At 27.1% G+C, this 26,755-nt stretch overlaps 2 protein-coding genes across 12 annotated transcripts in view; one reads left to right on the top strand and one right to left on the bottom strand.

The window, feature by feature from the left end:
- LOC127069409 (dipeptidase 1-like) overlaps positions 1-26,755 on the top strand; it is a 129,489-nt gene that overhangs the window by 95,163 nt on the left and 7,571 nt on the right. For all 5 annotated transcript variants that reach the window (XM_051006401.1, XM_051006403.1, XM_051006399.1 and 2 more), the window contains 6 exons: positions 23,020-23,300; positions 23,953-24,109; positions 24,794-24,926; positions 25,295-25,445; positions 26,037-26,106; positions 26,324-26,500. In XM_051006401.1, the coding sequence (XP_050862358.1) occupies positions 23,020-23,300; positions 23,953-24,109; positions 24,794-24,926; positions 25,295-25,445; positions 26,037-26,106; positions 26,324-26,500 (969 nt within the window). The remainder of the gene's footprint in view (positions 1-23,019; positions 23,301-23,952; positions 24,110-24,793; positions 24,927-25,294; positions 25,446-26,036; positions 26,107-26,323; positions 26,501-26,755) is intronic.
- Positions 19,386-22,536, bottom strand: LOC127069411 (uncharacterized). 7 transcript variants are annotated; one of them, XM_051006415.1, is made up of 6 exons: positions 21,822-22,154; positions 21,686-21,741; positions 20,423-20,613; positions 20,010-20,352; positions 19,558-19,928; positions 19,386-19,476 (listed from the first exon to the last, which is right to left on the bottom strand). In XM_051006415.1, exons 3-6 carry the CDS (start codon positions 20,538-20,540, stop codon positions 19,403-19,405), a joined length of 906 nt encoding a protein of 301 aa, XP_050862372.1. In that variant the 5' UTR covers positions 20,541-20,613; positions 21,686-21,741; positions 21,822-22,154; the 3' UTR covers positions 19,386-19,402. The 7 variants fall into 7 exon arrangements, with proteins under 7 accessions (XP_050862372.1, XP_050862370.1, XP_050862373.1 ...); XM_051006413.1 differs by having other exon boundaries at positions 21,686-21,806; positions 21,919-22,154; XM_051006416.1 differs by lacking the exons at positions 21,686-21,741; positions 21,822-22,154 and adding an exon at positions 22,398-22,536.

The raw sequence follows: 26,755 nt of genomic DNA, 5'->3' as shown, positions 1-26,755 counted from the left end.
CTGTTCCACGTTGGAAAAAATACATGCATGGATATCAGAGTGTTAGTAATGTTTTTATTGAGTTTTTCTTTTTTCTTTTTTCATATATATGTGTGTGTTTGTGTGTGTGTGTGTGTTACTAGAAAGGGGCCATTTTATAAAAATAAATTTTCGATATGCAAAAATTTGACAATTACGATATTTTATGATTAGAATATTTTGTATTATTATTTTTAATTGTTATTGAGTTGATTTATTAACGGGTTATTGTAGGAGAGAGTTTATTTAAATAAAAGCATACCTGTACTAATGAACTAATCCAATAAATACAATGTATCATCATTACAATTGTTAATTTTGTTATTTTGAATATTCGATTGATTCATTAATAAGTCTTCTAATAAGTAAAAATTGTATTATAGTAAAATGACATTTACTTTACATTTACATACATTATGCATCAATTGAATAAATAACTGCGATTATTAGTTTTACCATTATTTTGCATAGTTATTAAATTGATTGATAAATGAGTAAACTTTTCTATGAATAAAAATGTATTATATTTATTTATATATAAATTTGATAAATACGAACTAATAATAATATTTTATAATTAGTATTTACTACTTTACATAGTTACTCGATTGATCGATAAATAAGTACCATTTTATTGTTATAAAATCCAAAGATATAAACGGATCATATAAACAAGCCAATAATATCTATCTAAAAGCAAGCAACAACGCAGTAATGATTATTTTGAAAATCGTTATAGTATTCTTTATAAATGATAAATTACAATAATACGCCATATGTATATATGTGTATGTCAAAAAGAGAAAGAAAGAAAGAAAGAGAGAGAGAGAGAGAGTTAAAATGTTTTCCATTAATTGTTCATTACAGCTTTTATTATAATTCTACATAATGGATATTAATTATTCAACTAAATTAAATATGATTCATCTTTTAATAAATTAATTTCATTCGTTTTTATTATTTATGAATAATTATGGGTATGAGAAAATCGACATATTTCTTCTATTTCCAATAAATGTAAAAACTACTTTACACGCATTATATATATATAATATTCTTTTACATTTTCTAAATATATATATTGTATATATTCTTCCGCATAGAATAACATCAGAGGAATAACATCATAAAACACATAGTAAAGAAAATTTAAGTGAATGGATAGTGAACTTTCACTGTACGGCATTTATGGTTGTAGGTATACTACATACATACGTATAAACCGTAAGGTGGAAATCAAGAAAACGCTGACTAGCTACCCCAATGCTTTCTTTTCATTCGAAAGGATAAGTAAAATGGATGAAGTATATTGCAGGAAATTCACTGCGAGAGATTTCCTTTCATTACTTGATTTTATGGGAAATATGTTTGATCGTAGAAGTGGTCGAGTTGAATAAAAAGAATGATCTAGTAAGAAGCAACGAGAAAATTAGTGAATGAGGATTGATGGGAAAAAGAAGAAATATCTCTCATACGATAGATACTGAATGTTGCGGATTTACAATGAGCCAATGAATGGCTCTCTTCGTTTAATACATTACGTGTTTTCAATTGAAGAGATTTCTCTACGGCGTAACTCCATATGTTCGTAATCGAAAGAAATTGAAAAGAAAATTAGATCGTTTATCGAGTCGAATGGAAACAAAGATTAAATACAAACATAAATTTTGTTATAAAAACAATTGAACAGAATAAATAAAATGAATGAAATGGAAAAAGAAAAAAAAAGAAAGAACTCGTTAAAAAAAGAAAATGTTTATTAAGTGTAATGTTCTAAAATACTAAGTAGTTGTCCATAGTTCTTTATTTGTAAAAAACTTGTGCTTCTTTTTTTCTCCCTAAAAATCGATATAGCACTGAAAAGTCTATAAATAAACAGTTAAACTGAAGTTTTTTGTTGAAATAGAATAAAACTTCGATTTCTCGTCTCATGATTTTCCGATGGTAGGAGGATGATGATCTAATAACGACATACTTATTTGAAGGATGCTTAGAAAGTAAACTTCTTGTAACAAAATTCACGAGCTTAAGGCTCTTCAATTTTAATGACGCTACGGTATTTGCTCCCGAAATGTCCTTTTATGATTAACTTCCGATATTTCGTCTACCTTTTCAGAATAATAATTGAATTGTAAACGTTATCGTTCTCAAACTAGATAAAGTTCTTTGAAGATGTTAATTTATTATTTTATAAAGATTATTATTATCTATTATTATTATCTATTATCTATTATTATTATTATTGTTGTTGTTATTGTTATTGTTATTATTCTTATTTTATTTAATTATGTCTATTAAATGTCACATTTTATTAGATAAATTTTATTAAATATTTCTTTAAATATATACACGGAAATTTTTTATTTTTTTAACTGACGAAAATAAAAAAGAAAAAGAAGAAAGCATTGCACTGTTTCATTTTTTCTTTGTTCTTTCTTTTTATTTCTTTCTATCTTTTCCCTTTTTTTGTTTATTTTACGACGCTTTTTCAAAGTAAATTTTATTGCTCCATTTCGATTCAGTTCCCTGGTGACTCATTTTAACGTTTAACAACAGCAGCAATGTCTCGTACGAATGAACAAGCACTTTTTTTTCTTTTCCAACTGATCTCTCCAAGTCCACCATTGCGAATTCGTGTCGCGTACGATGTTTTCCGTCGTCGGATCTCTCTTTTACAGCGAACTTGACGAGAACGTCCGACTAAAACACGGTAAAACAGATTGTCGATGGGATTGAAAATCTGTGAATATAAAAAAGAAAACAAATGGAAAGAAAGGAAAGAAAAAAAAAAGAAAAAGAAAAAAGGAAATTCAACGTATGGATTCTTTTCCCAGCGAATAAAATTCAACGATCGATTACATATCATTGGAATATTTCCGTAAGCATTTCACGATTATTCACTCGACTTACGTTAGATTCAACAAAATGAAATAAAAAAATTAAATAAAACCTCTTCGTTCGTAATTTCCTGAGTAGTTTTCCTATTAATTTATAACGAATTTCAATAGAACCTATCTATATCTTCGGAAACCGAACGAATTTCATTCTATCGTTGGATAATGGTTAATGCTGGTCGATAGGGAAGGAGGAAGGAGAAAAGTATGTAGAAAGTATAATAAAAATCAGAAATATATTCTAAAATTTGATTTTCTTTTTCTTTTCCTTTTCTTTTTTCCTTGTCGGAACGCGTATACACTTTAGTTCTAAAAGAAAAAAAAGGAATAAAATTTAAATGATTTTATATATTACTCACCGCTCGCTACTGTTCTTTCAAAAGTTTTACTTTTAAAATTCTATAAATCATAAACGCTAACTCTCCATAACATTTTTATTAATTCCTTAACAAAAATTAAAAAAACAAATTACTCTTTAATCGATCTTTCTATGATATTTTCTATAAAACATGTATAAACTCTTGCATATATAAAAATACATAAACTTTATTTATTTATTTAATATTTCTCATAAATTGGTAATTCAATTGTCACGTATATCAATAACGATGAAAGCAGACATGGTAGATATCTTTTAACGATGTTAACACCCGTTCTAATACAAATACGAGATCTCTTTTCCTATACAATTAGATCGTAACGTCATCGTAGATAACGTCAAAGACTTCGACTAGTGTCGAAGAGTCCATCAAACTATATATCGTGTTTACACGATAATAATTTTCAATCGCGTTATAACTAGGTCTTTGAAAGTGGGAAATCCTTAAATAATGTTCTCGAGTCCGTCCACCCTCTCTTGCTTTCCTATAGAAGAGTAAAATCCACCTCGTTCTACCCTTCACCCTCCCAACTCCCTCCACCTGCCGCAATCCATCCCGTCCCGCTTCGTCCCGTTCCTCCAGTTTTCCCACGGTACACTTACCGGATGAAGGAGAAGAAACGAGAGCGCCAAGGGTCGGACAGAGAAAGTCAGTTAAAAGAAGAGAGAAAGAGAGAGAGAGAGAGAGAAAGAGAGAGAGAGAGAGAGAGAGAGAGAGAGAGAGAGAGAGAAAGAGGCATCGTCGACGGTCTGCGAGTCCAAGGGGTTGGATATCGGTCTTGGTAATAAGAAACCCCTTAGACCTTCTCTCTCTCTCTCTCTCTCTCTCTCTCTTTCTCTCTCTTTCTCTCTCTTTCTCTCTCTTTGTCTCTCTTTTTCTCTTTCTCTTTCTCTTGAGTTACTTCACTTTTCCTAAGACATCTTGCTCTTCTGCGCCTATGTCCAAGTGGATTCGGGCATAGAGCCTCTTTCGGGTCGCAACAACAAGCACTCGTACCTTGCGGATGTATAACAACGTATACATATGTACGTTCTCATCCTATCTTAGCTAACCGTGTATCTTTCTGGAATGGTACTTTTTTTCTTAACTAGTTATGAAATGACGTATATCAGAACGAACGATATAATCTTCCTTAAAATTATCATTTTTTAACCGTGAAGACAGCACCAATTAATTATCGAAACTTTCGGAAGGTTATCATGAAAAATCTTTTAACGTTAATCGCTTAAGACTATCTTGACGTGAGTTAGATTTTTCGATAGGTTATCATCTCAATGATCTTGATTTTGAAATATTTTATAACTGATAAAACATTTTCGAATACGTTAATAACGATAGAACGATCTAAACTAATCACGTCTCGTGGTTCATTCGGTGTGTATGTGTGTGTGTATAATCAAGTTAATTAGTTTTTCGAAATTATTTGGAAATATTAAAAAATATGAATAGAAAGAAAGATGATATATTATTGAAGATTTATATCTTAACAATACTGGATAATTAAATATTTGATAAATATATGATAAATACAATAGTAAATTGTAATCGAGATAAAAATGATGTGAATAGAATGATATCGTTTCTCGTATATACTTAATATATATAGATTTAATATATTGTTATTAACTTATATATATAAATATATATATATGTATGTATATACACACACATACATATATAATGATAATAATAATAAGTTATAATGTATATGTCAAAAATAATTTTATTTTTCCGCATATTTTATATATATTGCAATTCGTATAAAAACATACACGAATGGAACGAAGTTGCTTTGTATGTATACGGAATATTATATTACTGTTTACTTACATTTATAAACATATATATTATATACATACACATGTATATTTATATATATATATTTATTTATTTATTATATATAAAATATACTTTAATCCTTTTCACATTATTTTTATTAAAATTCTTTATATAGATTTCGTTAAAATATCGACAAAAGTTATACATTGTATGTATTTAATAATGGTAACAATAATTATTATTTCCATTAAGTATTTAATTATATGTCAATATCACAAATGCCGTAGTGTTAACGCTTTGCACGGCTTCAACATTCTTCTTTCATATATTACTAAAATACTTATAAAAGCAAACAATTTGACAAAAACTTATGAATTAAATATTATATTTTTAAACAAAAAGTTTTACTAATCGTTGAAAACTTCTCTACCAAATGCATTATTATCAAAATATTCAATTAATGGTACTTCTGAAAAAAGTCTATTAAATATAATAGATTTTAAATTATATGAATAACTACTACGAATATCGGAAGTAAACATAAGACTTATAGAATGTTTCTTAAACTTTATCATCTTTAAAGATTTTGAATTTATCTTCGATCTTTTTCTCAATATCACACCAAATTTATTCAAACATAGAGATCAGGTTTGCATTTCAGTACCACTTATTAAAATAACAACGCGTTCCACTATTTTTACATACACGTGAATTATATACCATACTACAAACCGATAATTTTTGTACAACACCACCCCATACAGAAGTTTTTGCGTATGGGAATCTACGTAAAAAGAATAATACAAAATATTTATAAATACAAATATATAATAAACGAATATTTAATATATATATATACATTAAATATATATTAAATACTAAAAATATTACCAGTTTTTTAAACATGTCAATAGATTTAATGGTATAAGAAAACCATAATGCCAATATTTGTATAACAAGATCAGACAATTTATCTTATGAGAATCTTTACCAAAAGAAACTTCAAAGATGTTTTTTAATTGTTCGGCGTTATTGAAAGAAGTATCAAACAAAGTTTTTAATTCTTTGCAATATATTCCTGCCTTCGAAGAATGCTTATTAAAAATAAGCGTTGATATTCGTACGTCAAATACTTTAGGAGAAAACATGCCTACAATGAGATCCTTTCCTTTTATCAGAAAAGAATTGCACATGTTCAGTGATATGGATGAAAAATTAAATGGTAGATACTCACAATGACATCCTGAAAAAGATTTAAAATATCATAAGTAACAATGTTCCACGAATCAACATATCAGTAAGATCGAATATACTTTGTGAAGGTGATTCTTCCTCTTCTGAAGCTACAAAAAATATATTGAAAATAGGTTTAAAGGCGGAACATTCTATCATTTCTTTCTTTATGCTATCAAAACTCAAAGGGGCATTCGTTTTTCTTCTGCTCCTTATAATACACGAAGGACCTCTTGTTCTCATTTCATCGTTAACTGCTTCCAACCAAAATCTGTTATCATGGAAATTATTTCAAAATATATATGGAATGTATTATCTTTTAAACACACTTTTCGTATGATCGCTCTTATAACGTACAATAAGCGGTGTTAATTATTAACACGTTCGCTACCAGTGTCACATATCCATGACATTCTGATTTCCATTGAGAACTCTGCATTATGCACGTGCGACGGTACTCAACTTTTATGTCTTGTCTACGTATACGAATAAAATTATCTATATCTCCTGTCGTCACATATTTGTGACACATTTTGAAAAATTAGATTTATATCCTCCTTTATTAGATTTGAGTAGATGTTTGAATAAAAATTTGCAGTATATTTCGGAGAAATTTCGAAAACTAGCTTGTAGTTGAAATTTCTTTTCAACAACGGTAGCGAATGTTGGAAAATATATATATTATAAATGATTGATGTAATCGTATTTGCAAACTTGCGACGCGTTTGACAAATCCGTTCCATTTAAATATTTAAAAATGATACGCAGAACGTCGTAGTTCAAATTTTTTCTATCTTGAATAACATTTGGAGTATAACAAAATATAATATTTTTCAAACGATAATATTATGTCAAAGGAGTCTCGTATGATCGAAAGTCCATTCGATACTGATTTATAAAAGAAGTTTGTGAAACGAGAACGTGATATATGTCCATTCGTGTCATTTTTTTTTATATTTATGCTTACTCAAAGAAAATTTCAAAACTACTGTACAATCATGAAGGACAATATTTTTAAAAGATTCAATTTTCAACATACGCTTTTAAAGAATACGATGACAACAAGTTTTCATGTACAACGAAAGAGTGTTTAATTCTTTCGAATTATTAATTTTGTAAAACCTGCTTTTCTTTAACCATGTTTCATTCAAAAAAATAATAAAGAGATAAGAATATCCGTGTGTGATATAAACAACCCAAGCTAAATTTAAACATTAAACCATTTATTTAAAGCTAAAATTACAACATTTTATTATAAATATTATATAAATATAAAACTCTAACATATGAAAAGTATATACCGTGTAAACCATAAAACATAATCATATTATTTTCTTTGATAATTTTGATCAAAACTTTTTTTTCATTAAAATGATTATAGTTAACTTTTTGTCAACTCCTTTTCTTTCAAGATCGCCATCAGATTTCTGTAGATAAATTATTTTATACTTTATACTTTAACGGAAATTGAGACATATTCAGGTAGTATCATAAGAAATATTTTTTTCCAATCTGAACCGAAGAAAAATTAATATATTATTATACGAGGTATCTATATACAATCGATTATATCGAAAACAAACAATTGAATTGTATTAAAGGATAATATCCATTCAAACTATGATCAGATTTACTAAGATCGTATCAAGTTAAATTTAATATATTTTAATGAGATCTCCTATATTTTATTATACATTATTACAGTTGTCGTCAAAACCTTTCCATTATGTATCAATAAGTATCAATAAGTATCAATTTCCTTAGATATTTCTCAAGTTATTCGTTGACAAATCTTTTATTTCTTATTCTTCTCTCAGAAAAAAAATATATATATATCGAATCAATCAATTTGTAGAAATTATTTGTGAACTAATATTATTAGGAAATATTAGTAGATAGAAATGTGATATTCTTGAAGACATCTCTTAACAATACTGTTCAATTAAGCATTTCATATGCATACGATAAATACAATGAATAAATTGTAATCCATATTAGAACGATACGAGTAGAATGATATATCATTTTTTATATACACGTTGTACATTATTATTCATTTATATATACACAACATATATTCCCTTTTACTTACATAATTCATTATTAAACAGATCCACGTACATTTCGTCAAAATATCAACAAAAGTTGTATAAATGTCTGCTTAATAATACCAACGATCATCATTACCATTAACACGTTGAATGCCATGAAAGTCATCGGTGACCGGCACTAAATTTATAGTGCCATTGGGATGCCAAGATTAGTAGAAATACGTAATTAGTGTAAATGCCAATGATTATGAATTGTTCGATATTATCATTATTACTACAATGATATAAAGACTCTTAGTAAGATAAATTCATTAAACATGATTATATACCTCAACTTAATCGATATACATAATATTTTAGAATAATATATATCGCATAATAGTAAATTAACGTTTGCACTGTGGATCAATCATGTAATATTAGCTCTGTTAAATCCTTAATGTTTCATTATACGTGCACAACTATGAAAATGCATTATGTTGTGTTTCTTACACCGGATCAGGGATGATAATGATTTCGTACGATAGATTTAAACTTTGGTCTCATTCTAGATATCAAAGTTATAAATTCACTGGTCGCGATGAAAAAAGGCTGCGGCATAAGCCTCGAAATCTATCAAATTTTTTTTAGACAAATTATTTTCAATTTCTTTGTGAAGATTCTCGTAAAACTCATAAAGGAATTGATAAAGAAATTTCATGAATTTAATTTGTAACGCTATATTTGGAGAATATAGATACGAATATTAAGATATTTCTGTTTCCATAATTATCTTAGCTACCTCTTTTGATGATAACCGATGATTTAATGATTAAAATTCGGCTGTCTTAATATTTTTAGTTCGAAATACGTAGACAGAATTAGATTATGCTAGATATTTACGAATGAAGCGTGACGAATGATATTCATAAGACTAAGTTGTTGTATCATTTTGAGCTCAAGATGGATGGTTTGACTACTTAATGGTTTCTCTCGAATTATCCTCAAAAACGATAATAAAATTAGAAAAGGGAAAAGGAAGAGTTTAAATTACAAAATGTATGAAAAGAGAAGAAAAGATAGTTATTGTTCATAGACGTGTCAGAATAATCCATTCGAAATATTTAAATAATTTCATAAGTAGTCTTTCGTTCCGATGAACGATATCGATTCATGACGTTGAATTGATTAAGGGTAGTTGAATTGTTAAGGGTAGTTTATGGGACTAATCCACGGTTCGTTTTATCTAGGATTCTATTTTTACTGTAAATTTATTTATTGTTGGAATTGGAACATTATCGAAGATTACGTCGTTTATTAAAAATGCTTAATCTCGAACAATGTTAGTAATATTCTGAATAATCATATAAGGCCCTTAGAAAAAAGTAGTTTGAATCATAGAAGGTATGTACGTGTACGACGTGTGCAACGATTAATTACATGAGATTATCGTAAATGTTGCTGTTTTATAAGATCCGAAGCCGTCAAATATTTTTCTATATATATATATATATATTTGAAATAATCACATAGATGAATAATTATGCAGATTTTTATAAATCTTTTTTTATTTATTTTCTTTTTTATGGATATTTTACAAACCAAGAAAATCTTCTCCTCAAAATGTATTCTCACCAAGATCTTCAACTAATTGCACTCTTAGAAAATATCTTTTAAACATAAGTCTGAAATAAACATAAGTCTTATAGAGGGTTTTTTTTAGCTTTACACCGTCTTTAAAGACCTTAAATTTATTTTCGATCTTTTTCTCAATATCATACAATCAATCCAAACATAGTTGCTAGGTTTGCATTTCAATATCATTTATTAAAATAACAACGCATTCCACGCTGTTTTTACATACGCATGAATTATATATCGAACTACAAGCCGATAATTTTTAAACAATTCTTTGTTGAAGGAAATCTATAGAAAAAGAAAAATATTCAAAATATTTACAAATATAAACGTTTCAATCCGTAAAATGTGAAATCATATTAAATAATTAAAATATTACCAGTTTTCTGTACATTACAGTAAATTTAATCGTATAACAAAACCATAATTCAAGTATTCGTACAATAACAACAGACAGCTCGTTTGATAAAAATCGTTACTGAAAGAAGCTTCAAACATAGTTTTTAATTGTTCGGCGTTATAGAAAGAAGTATCAAACAAAGTTTTTAATTCCTCACAATATATTCCATTATTCCAAGGATACTTATTACAAGTAAATGTTGATATTTATATGTTGACTGCTTCAATAAAAAAGATTCCTACAATGGGATCCTTTTCTTTCATAAGAAAAGAATTCCACATGTTCAGTGATACGAATGAAAAATTAAATGGTAGATACTCACAATGACATCCTGAAAAAGATTTAAAATATCATAAGTAACAATGTTCCACGAATCAACATATCAGTAAGATCGAATATACTTTGTGAAGGTGATTCTTCCTCTTCTGAAGCTACAAAAAATATATTGAAAATAGATTTAAAGGCGGAACATTCTATCATTTCTTTCTTTATGCTATCAAAACTCAAAGGGGCATTCGTTTTTCTTCTGCTCCTTATAATACACGAAGGGCCTCTTGTTCTTATTTCATCGTTAACTGCTTCCAACCAAAATCTGTTATCATGGAAATTATTTCAAAATATATATGGAATGTATTATCTTTTAAACATACTTTTCGTATGATCGCTCTTAAAACGTACAATAAGCGGTATTAATTATTAACACGTTCGCTACCAGTGTCACATATCCATGACATTCTGATTTCCATTGAGAACTCTGCATTATGCACGTGTGACGGTACTCAACTTTTATGTCTTGTCTACGTATACGAATAAAATTATCTATATTTTCTGTCGTCACATATTTGTGACACATTTTGAAAAATTAGATTTATATTCTCCTTTATTAGATTTGAGTAGATATTTGAATAAAAATCTGCAGTATGGTTCGAAGAAATTTCGAAAAATAAGTACTGGCCTATAGTTGAAATTTCTTTTCAGCGACACGGTAATGAACGTTAGAAAATATATATTATAAATAGCTGTTGTAATCATATCTGCAATGCGTTAAATAAATCCATTCCATTTAAATATTAAAAAATGATATACAAGTTTTTATCCATCTTGAATAATATTCAAAGTATAACAGAATATAATATTTTTCAAACGACTGATGGATATTATGAAAAAGGGGACTTAAAGGAATGATTATAAGTCCATTTGATATTAATCTTCAAAAAAGAAATTTTGAAACGAATGAAAATATATATGCACACGTGTCATTTTTGATATTCATATTTACGCAAAGTAGATGTTTCAAAACTGACATGTAATCTCGAAAGGCAATATCTCAAAGTTAGTTTTCAAAAAACACTATTAAAAAATCTTATGACAACGAGGTTTTCGTAATAGCATACAACGAAAAAATATTCAATTTTTTCTGATAGCATTTAATAGAATTTTTTCTTGATGCTTCTCTTTGAGAATGTTCTATTGGATAAAATAATAAGATCGATATAATAATGTAATGTTTAATAAAAACACTTGAAGATGTTGATTAAGACATTACAATTTTTTCGTTTGGTATAACAATAAAATTGCTTCAAAAAAGGCCGTAAATTTTTTATCGATTCTTTTTTAATGAGGACATTTCCAATTCTTTTTTTTTTTTTTTTTTTTTTTTTTTTTAGACAAAACTATAGTTATTGAACGTCTATTTTTTAGCGAATGTTGAAACGAATTTGGCACGTATGATAAATAGATATTTTTTTTTACATCTGAGCCGAAGAATGATTAATATTGTAAAAAAAAACCAATCAAATACAATCGAATATTTCGTAAACAATGTCATTTTGAAAAAAAAGTTTTCGATAAAACTTATAACATTTAAAAAGATATATTGGACGATAATATTCATTTGGTGTAAAATCGCGTGAATAATATATCTTAATATTTTTACGCGAAACTCCTCATTTATTATTACATATTCTTGTAGCTGACATCGAGACGTTTTCATGATGGTATAATAAATTCCAAATTCGTTAACTATTTTTCAAGTTATTGAGTGACAAATATCCTATTTCTTATTCGTCTCTTAGAAAAAAGAAAAAAAAATTATATTATATATACAGTATATATTTTTATATTATATTTTTACGTGGACCCTTCCACTTGTTATTGAGTGTTCTTGTAACTGACATCAAGATGTTTTCATTATGGTATAATAATTCTCAAATTCGTTAAGTATTTTTCAAGTTATTGAGTGACAAATATCCTATTTCTTATTTTGTCTCTCCGGAAAAAAAAATATATATATGGTCAAATCAATGTTTTCGAGACTGTTTAGCAAGTGATATCATTAAGAAATATGAGCAGAAAGGAAAAAGATATTCTTAAAAATACCATTGTATTATGGATATCATATAATTAAATAATTCGTCTATTATATAATTAAATAGTACGATAAACAGAATGATATCATTTTTACGTATGCATTATATATTATTATTTATTTATATACAGATAAAATATATTTTCTTTCTTTTCATACATTTTATTATTAAAATCATCTATATACATTTAATCAAAATATTGATTAAAATTATACATATCTGTTTAATAATGATCACAATAATTAAACAACATTTCCATTATGTATTTAATTATGTATATATGAATATCATAAATGCTCTATGCTACTCGTTTCGAAATCATCAAATCTTTCTCCATACGTTTTTAGATTCTGAAACAATTATACAAAGAAATAATTTTACAAATATGTATGAATTAAATCGTGTTGTTTTATTTATTCATTTTTCTTTTTTCTTTTACGAACATTTTAAAAGCCTTTTAAAGCTTCTCCAAATGCTGTATGTCTAAAATATTCCATCGTAGATATTCTTGAAAAAAATTCATTAAATATAGTTGATTAATAATAACGCAAATGACTACGACGAAAATCAGAAATAAAAACGAAACTTATAGAATGTTTTCTTCAACTGTACATTGTTCTTAAAGATCATGAATTTATCTTCGATCATTTTCTCAATAACACACCATCTTTCTATAGATACAGTCTAGATTTACATCTTCCTACAACTTATTGAAATAGCAACGTATTCAGTGTTGTATCGCATTCAGATACACGAGAATTATAGAGAGTATTACAAACTAATATATAATCTACCATTCTACTCCAGAAGCTCTTCTATTAGGAAATTTACGTGAACAGACAATTTCTAGTTATTTACAAATATAAATATATAATCTATGAATGCAGACTATTATATATATATATATATATATATATATATATATATATATATATATATATTGTTGTTCAAACATTTCAGTAGATTAGGTATCATATACATCTCATAATATCATGATACCAATGTTCACACAATAATCAGACAATCTATCTTATAACAATCGTTATTGAAAGAAACATTAAACAAATTTTCAATTCTCGCTAGCTATGTTAAGTACTTTAAAAGAAAATATACCTACGATGAAATCTTCTTTTTTTATGAGATGAGAACTCCTTATATTCAATGATATAGAGTAACAATTAAATGGTATATACTTGCAATGGCATTCTCGAAAAGATCAAAGTACCTTAAGTAACGTTATTCCACGAATAAATATATAAATATTATCAGATATATTTTGTGAAGCATATTTATGTCTATTGAAGCAACAAGAAACATATATAAAGTAAGTTTAAATAAAACATTCTATGATTTTTTTTTATGCTATCCAAACTGACAGATGGTTTCATTTTTTTTTCTGCTGTTTATAATAAACGAAAGATCTCTTTTTCTTCCTTCATCATCTGCAATTTTCAACCAAAATTTATAATCGATATTTTATTATTCAAATTCCTTACTATCTGAAAATATTTTGTATGCATATAAATCAGTTTGCGAAACCGTAATAACATCTATAATCGTCACACAATGCCGTCCATGTCGAATAGTATTATTCCAAAACGAATAATATTAACTATAGAAATGAAGCGTGAGATTATTGAAAAACTTTGGAATGATCGAAATACTGTATAATTAATATATTTGTATTAAAATAACATAATTGTATTAACAAAAACATATGATATTGAGAAATCAACAATTATGAATATTGACAATTATGAAATAAACAATTATAAAACAGAAGAAGCATGATATTTTCAATGGAGAAAATCATAGTGAATAATATTGAAGATATACAAAAAAAAGATATAGATAATAATACGATAAATATACTTACGAGAAGCTCTTTTTGCATTACATGCAATAATAGGATATAATTGATTATGATAACACCGACGTGATAAAATATTTTTCAATGAAAAACTTGTTCAATCGATCATAGCGTCGTGCATATTTCGAATGAAATGCAATCTGAATATAACAACAATAATAATAAACCCCAACATTTGAAAGTATTTGAAGCTCTTGGAGAAAGAGCTGAAATGATACGAAGCAAAAAAAAAACATAAATTTATCGAATTAAAGTTGTTAAAAAAATTATCTGATTTAGTAGCTAAAACGATTTGGAACTTATAAATCTTTCATTAAATAATACATGTTTCATTTCGTTATATATTTTTTATCGTTATTATTAAAGTTTCTGTTTTATACATATATATATATATATATATATGTATGTATAAAACTTATAAATGTATATATTCTATTCTCCAAAAATTCTTTTAATCAAACACTCATCTCCTTCGAATAGTTCAGATATAATAATTATATTTTAACGTTTATTGTATATTCAATAAAATCAATCATACGTAAAATTTGTTTACAAGATAATCATTGTATATATTGAAATATTTATAATAATCCCAATTTGTAATAAAAAAGCAGCTAAAGACGCTTGTCATGTAATGATTATTAATAATTACCACTTTTACAATATATCATTCATGCTGTTAATTATTATAATATTTTGTTATAAGATGTATATTATAAATGTTTCTTATAATCATATTTACGAACTTGCGACGTATTGGACATATCCAGTCTATTTAATTATTTTAAAATGATACGTCGTAATATAAATTTTGTTTCATTTTGATTAATATTTAAAATATAATGGTATACAATATTTTTTAATATACTGATCAATATTATATTAAAAAGTGACCTATATGATCGAAAGTCTATTTAATATTAATCTGCATAAAAGAAGTTTTTGGAAGAAAGACGTGATATGTATTTGTACGTACCATTTTCAACGTTTATATTTACACAAAAATCTCCTTTCCATAAATATTACATTTCTAAACTAGCGTACAATTACGGAAGTCAATGTTTAAAAAGAGTTAGTTTTGAAAACACATTTTCAAAGAATTCTATGATAACGAGTTTTTTGTAAAAGCATTCAATGGAATAATGCACTAACGTTCAGAATACTGCCTTTATTATTACAAACTGCTTTTCTTTCTGATAGAGTATTACGAAAACGTAAAAGTAATATTTAATTTTCTCGAATAACCTTTTCTACTTTTTTTTTCTAATTTTTCTACTTTCTTATTTCTTTTCTTTAACGAGATTTATTTAATAAAAATAATAAGGTCATATTGGAATGTATTTACATATAAAATATAAACGTCTCCAGCTAAAATTCTAACATATTATTATTCTATCATAATTATTATTCTATCATAAATTTATTATATTACATTATCATAAATAATATTCTAACATATATAATAATATTACATAAGCCTGAACTATATACCAGCTGAATCACAAAACATGAGAAATATAGATTATTCTGTTGTTAGTGTGATATGATTAAAAATTTGTCTGTCTGATATCCTAGGTCGGTCCAAGGAAAAGTAAACCGGTTCTGTGACATATCGTAAATACAAAAAATAAATATAGAATCCACGTAATATACTCGTATATCTAATAATGTAATTGTTGCTCAATCGTCATACGATATGGCTTAAGATGCAGACTCTTTAACATACATACGTTATCTTTCTTACGTAAGACTTCTACCTATAGCATCTATAAGAAGGAAAATAAAAAAAGGTTGTATGCTAGATACTTTTCAAAAACATATACCTACAATAACAATCTCTTTTTTCCTGTTAAATTATACGGAATAACGATTACATGATAAATATTTGTAAAAGTTTTGATACCTCAAGTAATAATATTCCGCGAATATAAATAAAATTAAACACACTGAAAGTAGATTTAACTATGAAACATTATATAATTTCTTTATTTACGTTATTCATATCCCAAAATGGTTTTATTTTGTTCCTTATAATATATGAAGGTCATCTTATTCTTTTTTCGTCGTTAGCTGCTTTTTTATTACAAATTGGAATTATTATAAATCTTTCAATATATACAATAATTATCTTATAAACAAACTTTACGTATGATCGATCTTACAATATACAATAAGCGTTAAAATATTATAATTGTACTCTATTATAAATTATTATACTGTTATAAAATGTACTTGTTATAAATGTGTCTATCCATCAGCGACGGATTAGACAAATCGAGTCCATTTAAATATTTAAAAATGATATATAAGATGTCGAATTTTCCAATGCCATTAAATGTGTTCGAAATTAAAAAACGTTTGCAGATAATAAGTGAAAGAATGATAATAAGCCATCCAATAAAGAATGACTAATATCAGTCTATTAATAACTACAGAAAAAATAAAAAAATGTAATATTCCGCATTCCTCGTTAATAAGATCAAAAGTCATAAGACACAAAATTTTTTCAACTAGAATATTCTTTAAACTCAACAAGATTTAGTATAATGTATACAATGATATTATATAACTATGGTATTATATTTGTTGATATAAATAAAATAATTATTATTAAAAGATAAAGTAATCATAAATGATAATATAATTAAAGTAATGATAAATAATAAGATAATAAAAAATAATAATAAATAATAATGAAATAATAATGAATGAATTTTACAGTATTCTCTCTCTCTCTCTCTTTCTCTCTCTCTCTCTCTCTCTCTCTCTCTTTCTCATTCTCACTCTCTCTAAAGCAGTATAATAAATTATACGAGAAACTGTATATAGAAATGTATACTATATTATGTATCTGTTAATTAGTGAATGATAATTGAAATTTGTTTCAAAACTTGTATCTGTTACCTTGATCGACAGATCTAACTAAATTCTTTTTATAATTTGATCAAAGGTCATTCGTCCGTTTGTAATCTTTTATCTTTACATTCGTTCACATAGACATAACATACATACACATACACACACATTCTTGCCACGCGCTGATCTCTCCTTCTGCTTGTCAGTATTCTCAGAATTTATTCTTCTTGCATACCACACATAATATTTATTCTTTATCTAATTCTTACATATCATTCATTGGCTTACCCAACTTTTTATCACGCATTACGATAATGACAATAATATGTGATAGAGTATAATTTAACATAAGTTAGATTCAATCGATTACATTTATTTTAGATTATTGGTATCCAATGAAATAAAAAAGATATGTTTTATATATTCGAAAAAATAATTATTAAAAAGATAAATTAAATATAAGATTGATACAGTTGTTTTTTATATAAGAAAGATAAAAATCTTTATTTGAGGATAACGAATACATATTTAAATAATCCACATTTAAATAAATACACTAAATTATTAAAATAATTAAAATTTGATTTATTATAAAATTGACAAAATCAATAAAGTGTTAAATATCATTATCTTGGAAAATTAAATATGAAATATCTCTAATTAATTTAAAATATGAATCTATGGTGAGTGAATATTTATATATATATATATATATATATATATATATATATATATATGTGAATAAAAAATGTGTATATATATATTCTTTATCGAAGATAGACTGTATAACAAAAGTGGAAACCATACGAATGCAATGTTACGATGAAATATTTACTAGATTTTTTCATGTTTTTGAAAGTAGAGATCATCGAACTGGACTTCAATCCACGTATTATGAACTTTGTTATTTCGTGATATTTTTAAATCTTAATTGTGGAATTTGCATTATCATGGATCATAAGTCTCGTGTCATCATTTAAAACACATCTGTAATATTTCACAATATATAAAGGATTTTAATAATTTATTCTTCATGATAAATAAGTATACAATAAGCATACAGTGTGTAGTAAATATAAAAAATATTTTTGTTATTGAGAATACCTCTCATTTTATCTTCTATTAATATTTCTACTAATAATTCTATTAATATTTCTATTTGAAATAAAGTCTTTTCATTCGGTATAAATATCCTATCTTCTCTATATGCATTGTATCTTTCATGGAAATCATTTTCTTTAAGAATGCATTGTTTTAAAATGACAGAGTCATAAAGCAGTATAAAAATAATTGTCCCTGCCAATGAATTTAATAGAAATATCTTAATTTATTGAAAATTTATGTTTATACGCTCGAAATACAAGTATTTATATAATAAAAAATAAGTGGAATACCTTAAGATCAGAAGGCTTCATTTGTATAAATCCTTATTTATATCCTCATTAATGATAATATCTTTTATAATGAAGAATATAGATTTTATAACAATTTAATTGCACTTGAATATATTTTTCGATGTTTTTTGGAAATTGATGTCATTTGAAAAGTAAATGGGAAGGTATATTCTGGAAAATTTAACTTTTAACATAACTGAATAATTAAATATTTGATATACATACGATAAATACAATGATAAATTGAAATTCATATAAGAATAATGCAAATAGAATAATGTCGTTTTTTTAATATACTTTATATATTATCATTAATATAATAATTAATCTATACATATATATATATAATATATATATAATATATATATTATATATTATATATATATATATGTATGTGTGTATATATATATGTATCAGATATACTTTTATTTTTTTCATGATTTATTATTATGTTATTAAATGTATATCAAATATGAAAATATTGGCAAAAGTTGTACATATTTCCTTAATTATAACAACAATCATCATTTCCATTAAGTACTCAATCATATGTGAGTATCATAAGTACTGATGTATTTATGTTCTCAAAATCGTTACAACCTTGTATATATTTTTCTGAAATAATCATAGAAAGAAATAATTTTATAGACATTTATAGATTAAATATCGTAACTTTCTTACAAATATTTTACATACCATTTAAATTTTCTCCTGCAAATGCTCCATTGCAGAAATATTTAACTACCGGCACTCTTGGAAAATATTCAAACATAATTAATTCTAAATTATCCATATCTGAACTACAATATTCAGAAATAAACATAAAAATGATAGAGTGTTTCTTTAACTTTACAATTTCTTTAATATTCTTGAGTTTATCTTCGATGTCTTTATTATTATCATTCATTTCATCCAAAGATACAGTCCAGATTTGCATTTTAGTACCACTTATTAAAATAGCAACGCATTCCGCCATGTTTTTACATACACGTGAATTATGTACCGAATTACAAACCGATAGATCATTTACAATCCCACCGCATATAGAAACTCTTTTACGTGGAAACCTAAGTAAAGAGACAAATTTTAGATATTTACAAATACAAATGTACGATCTATTAAACTATATTTAATATTTGCATCATTACCATTTATAGAAATGTTCCAATAAATCAAATCCTATAGAAGTTCCATAATATATTTTGCATAATAAGATCCAGCAGCTTGTATTGTGACAATCGTTATCGAAAGAAGCTTCAATAACAGTTTTCAATTGTTCGGCGTTATTCAAAGAATTATCAAACAAAGTTTTTAATTCTTCACAGTATATTCCCATCGTCCAAGGATGCATATTAAAAGTAAACGTTGATATTTGTATATTTGGTATCTTAGGAAAATACATAGCAACGAGATTCTCATTCCCCAGTAAAGAATTCTCCATGTCCAGTGATACGGTGTAACAATTATATGGTAAATATTTGCAATGGCATCCTTAAAAAGATTTTAAATATTTCAAGTAACAATGTTTCACGAAACAACATATAAGTAAGATCAAACATACTTTGTAAATGTGAATCTTTCTTTGCTGAATTAGTATAAAACATACATAAAGCAGGCTTAATCGCGAAACATTCGATCATTTCTTTTTTTATGTCGTCCCAATTTTTATAGGATTTCATTTCTTTTCTGTTTCTTATAACAGACGAAGGACCTCTTCTTCTTTTTTCATCCTCAGCTACTTCCAACCAAGATCTATAAGAAGAAATATCAATGTATACTATAATTATCTTGTAAATACGCTTTTCGTATTATCGCTCTTACAATGTACAATAAGTCGTGTTAATTATTAGCACATTCTGTTATAAAATGTATATTATAAATGTCTGTTATAATCATACTTGCAAACCTGCGACGCATTAGATAAATCCAGTCCATTTAAATATTCAAAAATGGAACGTAAGACGTAATAATTAATATTTTGCTCCATATTTAATAATATCCAATATAACAGAATATAATATTTTTCAAACGATTGATCAATATTATGTTAAAGGATTTTTGAATAATCTAAAGTCTATTCTATACTGATCTAAAAAAGAAGTTTGTGAAACGGGAAAATTATTTTTGATATTTATGCTTACGCAAAAAAAAATGTTACAATATTATACAATCACGAAGGCCAATATCCTTAAAATAGATAATATTTGAAAAGATAAGATTTAATTTTCAAAACACACTTTTAAAAAATATAACAACGACGAGTTTTTTGTAATAACGTACAACGGAGGATTATTTAATTTTTTCGAATGATGTTTAATCGGATTTCTTTTTATTCCTTCTCTTTAATCATATTTTATTCGATAAAATAATAGACCGTCCAAGATAAAAATGTAATACGTAATACGAACACGTTCCGATAAAATTAAAGAATATTGATTAATATATAAACAGATTTGTATCGTCTTTTATTACGTATCTTCACAGACGTTATGTTATAATCGCATATTAATATTATAACTTATACTCCGATAGAAAATTTTTTACTTGCGACGTGAGACGTTGGATTGCGACTAACTATACGATTGAAATTTAAAAGAGAAAGTATCTAAAAAAAACGTGTTCGGAAAGGGAAGAATTCATTTCTGATTGGTTATAAGCGTTGATACGGAAGAATCGATCTTTAATTGCTCGAATGCGTGAAATATTTCGCATAAATTTTACTTTTTAAAATATCATTTATTTATTGAGCAGAAGCTTATTTAAAATTATATTTTATTTATTTAACAAGGAATTAATAAAGAAATCACATGCAGTAATAACTTACTAAGTTTCAAAACGTCGATCTCTTTGATTAATCCTTCGTCGATGTAATAAGGCGTGCTAATTGTAAATCATTTTTGTAGATTACTTTTTAATTAACATCTGTTCACCGGTGTAGGATTTCACTAACAGAAACTTACTGTTAAAAATGTCACGGATTTTCTTAATCGGAACTTTATATATATATATTTATTTATGCTTTATAATCGCGATTCTTTTCACTATCGAGTACATTACCTCTCACAATATGGTACACTGCTTAAGGTCAATATGATACAGGAGTTAGGGAAGGGGAAAAATGTTGATAGTACAAACGTATATCACACTGTTATCATATTATTGCCACATTGATAAATACCAAGTGAAAACATCATCACTGTTGCTACATTAATAAATACCGTAGAGATAATATCACAATGATATGTACAAACTGGTAACGATATACTTTTTCCATGAATCACTCTTTATAAGATAATTCAAAAAAAAATTTAAGACGATTACAGCGAACTTTTTTGTCAATTCTTTTTCTTCAAAGTCGCGTTAAATTTTTTCAGAGATCTATAACTACAATTATTTCATATCTATCCTTTAACAAATACTGAGACATAAAAATTCGACAAGGATTATAACAAATATTTTTTGCAATGATTAAAAAGTAAATAGATGATTAAAGAAATAATAAAAAAAGAAAAATAATTAAAAAAAATATCGTTTACCTTGATTACAATGATGTTCCAAATTCAACTGCGCTACGTAAATTAATAACCAATAGCACTGATATCGAAACAAGCATCTACAATTCTCTATCACGTAGCTTTCGACATTATTTGATCTTCCAATCCTATTAAACATATTTGGATGTATTGGATGCATAAAGAAAAAAAAATGTACACGCAGTAGATAAAATATTAAATAAAAAATAATATACTATCTATAATAATTATATGATACAATTATATGATATAATTATATCTATATAATTATATGTTTCTTTGGTTAAGATGAAAAAATAAATGATTTTTTTATTAACACTGGAGTCGAATTCGTCTCAATATCCGTTCAAAGATAGATGAACAAAATTTCTAGATTTATCTAGAAATAAAAGATTAAATTTACCATAGTTGAATTGTACGAAGATCATCACGAATATCACGCATGAAAACGTATTTTATGATAAAATTGAGAAAAAGTTCAGATAAATTTCTGTGACTTAAAATCGTTACTTAGTTGAGAAAATGTGTTTGTAAAATTTTGAACGTTTTCTGGATTTCTTTTACGACAACTGTCAGTGAAATCTGTAAAATCTGACGGGCACGTCCATTCTTGATCTTGTTTCAGACTACGTGCCTAACACAACTGCCAGACGTGGCACCGTGCAATGGCACCGTGCGACTACCACCACCGTGCGAAGACTCGCCAAGTAGTGGAAGCAGCAAGGATCGTATGGACGAGAGTCCTCGGAGAAGATGCCGAGTCTTGACGCCTATCCTTCTTCTGATAGCGGCTTTGCTTCTTGGTGGTTTATGCTTACCACTCCTGTTACAATCCGTACCTGTCACGCATCAGCAGAGACTGGACGTGATAAGAAGGATTCTCACTGAAGTGCCTCTAATCGATGGGTAAGTCATAATCCGATCGTAGTCATCTTACTGCTTATTATTAAAAAGTAAATCTAGGTCAATTATTAAAACCACATGAAAATTCCTTTGTCAATAATTTCTTTTTCTTCTTTTTCTTCTTTATCTCTCTTCTTTTTTTTCCAACTAAATTTTTAGTACATATTTATAAAATAAACGTAAAACGACATTAGCCTCGGTCAAATCTATTCAAGATTTTTCTATCTCGATAGATAGAAAATCCTCCATTTTTCGAATTGAGTCTTATTAACGTCAGAAGATAGAAAGCTAATTTACCTGATGGCTTAACTATCGAACATGCTACGTGGCTTCTAGGTCAACAATTTTTTATTTCGACTTTCTTTACCTTCGACTGTAAAATTTTAGTCACGAAAGTGAGAAGGGACATTAAGAGAAAATTGAGAAGAGACACTAGAAACAAATCTTCGTGGAAAATTGAATATCTTCAAATCTGAATTTTTATCAAGATTATAGCGATTTCCCAAAAACTTTAATTTCATATCCACGAAAGTATCTAATTTATTATCTTCGATATCTTTTTTTTTCACAGGGAAAGGAAAAAAAAAAAGAGAATTAAATCGAGAATTGAGAAACAAAACGAAGGATCTATATACAATTAATATTCATTTTCTAGGCATAACGATTTGCCCTGGAACGTGAGAAAGTTCGTACATAATCAACTGGGCGAAGTTAACTTGAGTAGCGATCTCGGTAGAGTGGACCCTTGGGCCAGGTCAGACTGGAGTCATACAGATATTCCTAGATTGCGCGCTGGCCTCGTTGGTGCACAGGTAATTTCCAATCAAATGATCTCCGATTTCCATCGAATAACGTGCAGAAAAAAAATTTTACTGCGACATAATATACATATATACATACATACATACATATACATGATGTATGAATGTACGTATAAATGTATACGTATTCCATACGTTGATTTTAGCTATGAATAAAGTTACATTTTATTTTTATGGTTGCTTTTAGAGCAACACAAGGGCACAAAAAATCAATTAATTTTTTGATAAACGTTCCTACACATATCTATCCTCTTTGTCACTCATTGTTATGCCGAACGTCGCCATCTCTTCCTATCTCCGCCCAACAGTGGTACTCCGCACAGATAATCAATAGATGCGCAGCGCCGTCATGCTCGTCTGGCCTCTGAATATCAGAGCTCAAAGGGCAAAAAAACATCGACTTAGAGCTTTTCTTTTCTTTTTTTTCGGGGGAGGGAGGGGGTGGGAGGTGAAAGAGTGAGGATGGTATCCTCGTTAAGTCAATAGTGAAGAAGCTTGCGACAAGTAAGACGGTATTGCATAAGTAGAAGAATCTATATTTGATCAGACCAACAGATTAACTTAGGTAATCCTTGTTATTCATCGTCTTTATTTCCTCTCTTAAATTTCGTTCTTTTTTTTCTTGTTCTCTTTATTTTTTTCTTTTATTATTCTTTTTTTGTTTTTTTCTTATAGTTTTGGTCCGCCTACGTTCCCTGTGATGCGGCTCAGCTAAACGCAGTTCAACTTTCTCTAGAACAAATCGACGTAATTCGTCGGCTTGCCGAGATGAATGCTCAACACTTAACTCTGGTTACTTCTGTCAAGGGTGAGCGTTTAACGTTAAAACGAATTAAGTAGAAATGACTAGAATTTGCAGAGACGATACGTGAAGTCTTTGTTAGACGTATCGCTCGTTTAAAACGACGTTCAATGTGGTTATCTTGATTAATTAATTAATAAAGACAAAGGAAGGTATTTCCTATGATGTAAAAGATTATGAAAGCTTCTATGTCATAGCTGCTACGTCAGACGATTATGAAAGAATTCTTTTCGTTTTCACAATCGAAATCGGCACATTTACATTTTTGCATATCTTAAATCAGAAAATATATTTTAATGTTAGGTAGACGTAGAAAATATACATACGAGAAAAAAAAAGAAAAAAAGGGAGAACTGTTTCGTTTTAATGTACAGGCCTGATCGAGGCACATCGCGATGGAAAAATTGCAAGTCTGATAGGAGTCGAAGGTGGTCATTCTCTTGGGAACTCCTTGGGTGTTCTCAGAACGTTTTATGGCCTTGGGGCACGATATCTTACTTTGACACATGCTTGTGACACTTCCTGGTGAGTATGTGTGTCGCTTGCCTTTTCTTTGTAACTTTCACGATTTCTTTCTGTTCTGTTACTAATTGAAAAAATTTTCAAGAGAGAGAAGTTGTTTGATCGAACATTTTTTTATTATAGTTATAACATTTTTTTGTTATCGATATTATTGTTCAAATTTGAATTAGATAACTCATTAATATTGGATACATTTTATACTTCTGTAATTTTGAATTAATCAATTTTTGTGTTTATATTATATATGAATGTATACACATATATATGTGTGTTTGTGTGAGTGTATACATACATATGTATATACACACACATATATATAATATATATATATATATAATTTTTTATATTAATTGTAACTTTTTTGAACCAATTAATTTCTTCGTTCAATGTTTTATCGTATTATCAAGCAATAATATTTGGTTAAAAATATTTTTAATTAATTAAAATATTTTATACAGTATTAAATATATCACTCGGATAAAAAAATATCACATACGTGAAATGGAAAAGTCAAGTGAAAATAAAAGATACAGCAATTGATTACTAATATAAGAAAAAGTAGAAGGTACGTTCTAACGGATATTTTCTTGGCAGGGCAGTATGTTCAGTTGGCGAGACGAATAACACTCAAGATGAGACACCTGGGCTCAGTGAATTTGGAAAGGTGAATAATATATAAGCGTCCATCGTATATAGTAATGATTTTCAAGCGTTTACATTTCATCCGTCCTCGCAAAATTTTCATGCATGAAATATTATATCATATATATATACACACACATATATATATATATGTATGTATTTTTTTTCTTTCATATGTACTACGGAAGCACGATGTTACACGTAGAGGAGGCACCACATAAATATTTTTCACATTTCAGGCGGTGGTAAGGGAATTGAATAGGTTGGGCATGCTAGTAGATCTCTCTCATGTTTCCACAAGGACGATGAGAGCAGCACTGCAAACGACTAGGGCACCAGTGATTTTCTCCCACAGTGCTGCAAGGGCACTCTGTAATTCCAGTAGAAATGTACCGGACGATGTACTCAGGAATCTAGTAAGCAAATTTATAATATTACGAAAATATTATTTTTGTTACTTATTTGTTTATGTAAATATTTTTATACACATACTTTTATATATATACATTATATGTACACACATATATATATTACATTTATATGTAATGTTTTATATATATATAATATATATAATTTATGTATATATATTATATATATATAACAGTTATACGTATATACATTATATACATATATATTTTTTAATAGATATGTAATATTATAAATAGATAAAA

This window comes from Vespula vulgaris, chromosome 15 (genome assembly GCF_905475345.1).
Source record: "Vespula vulgaris chromosome 15, iyVesVulg1.1, whole genome shotgun sequence".
NCBI lineage: Eukaryota > Metazoa > Arthropoda > Insecta > Hymenoptera > Vespidae > Vespula > Vespula vulgaris.
The sequence above is the reverse complement of the archived record's forward strand: the minus strand, read 5'-3'. Positions and strand labels throughout refer to the sequence as shown.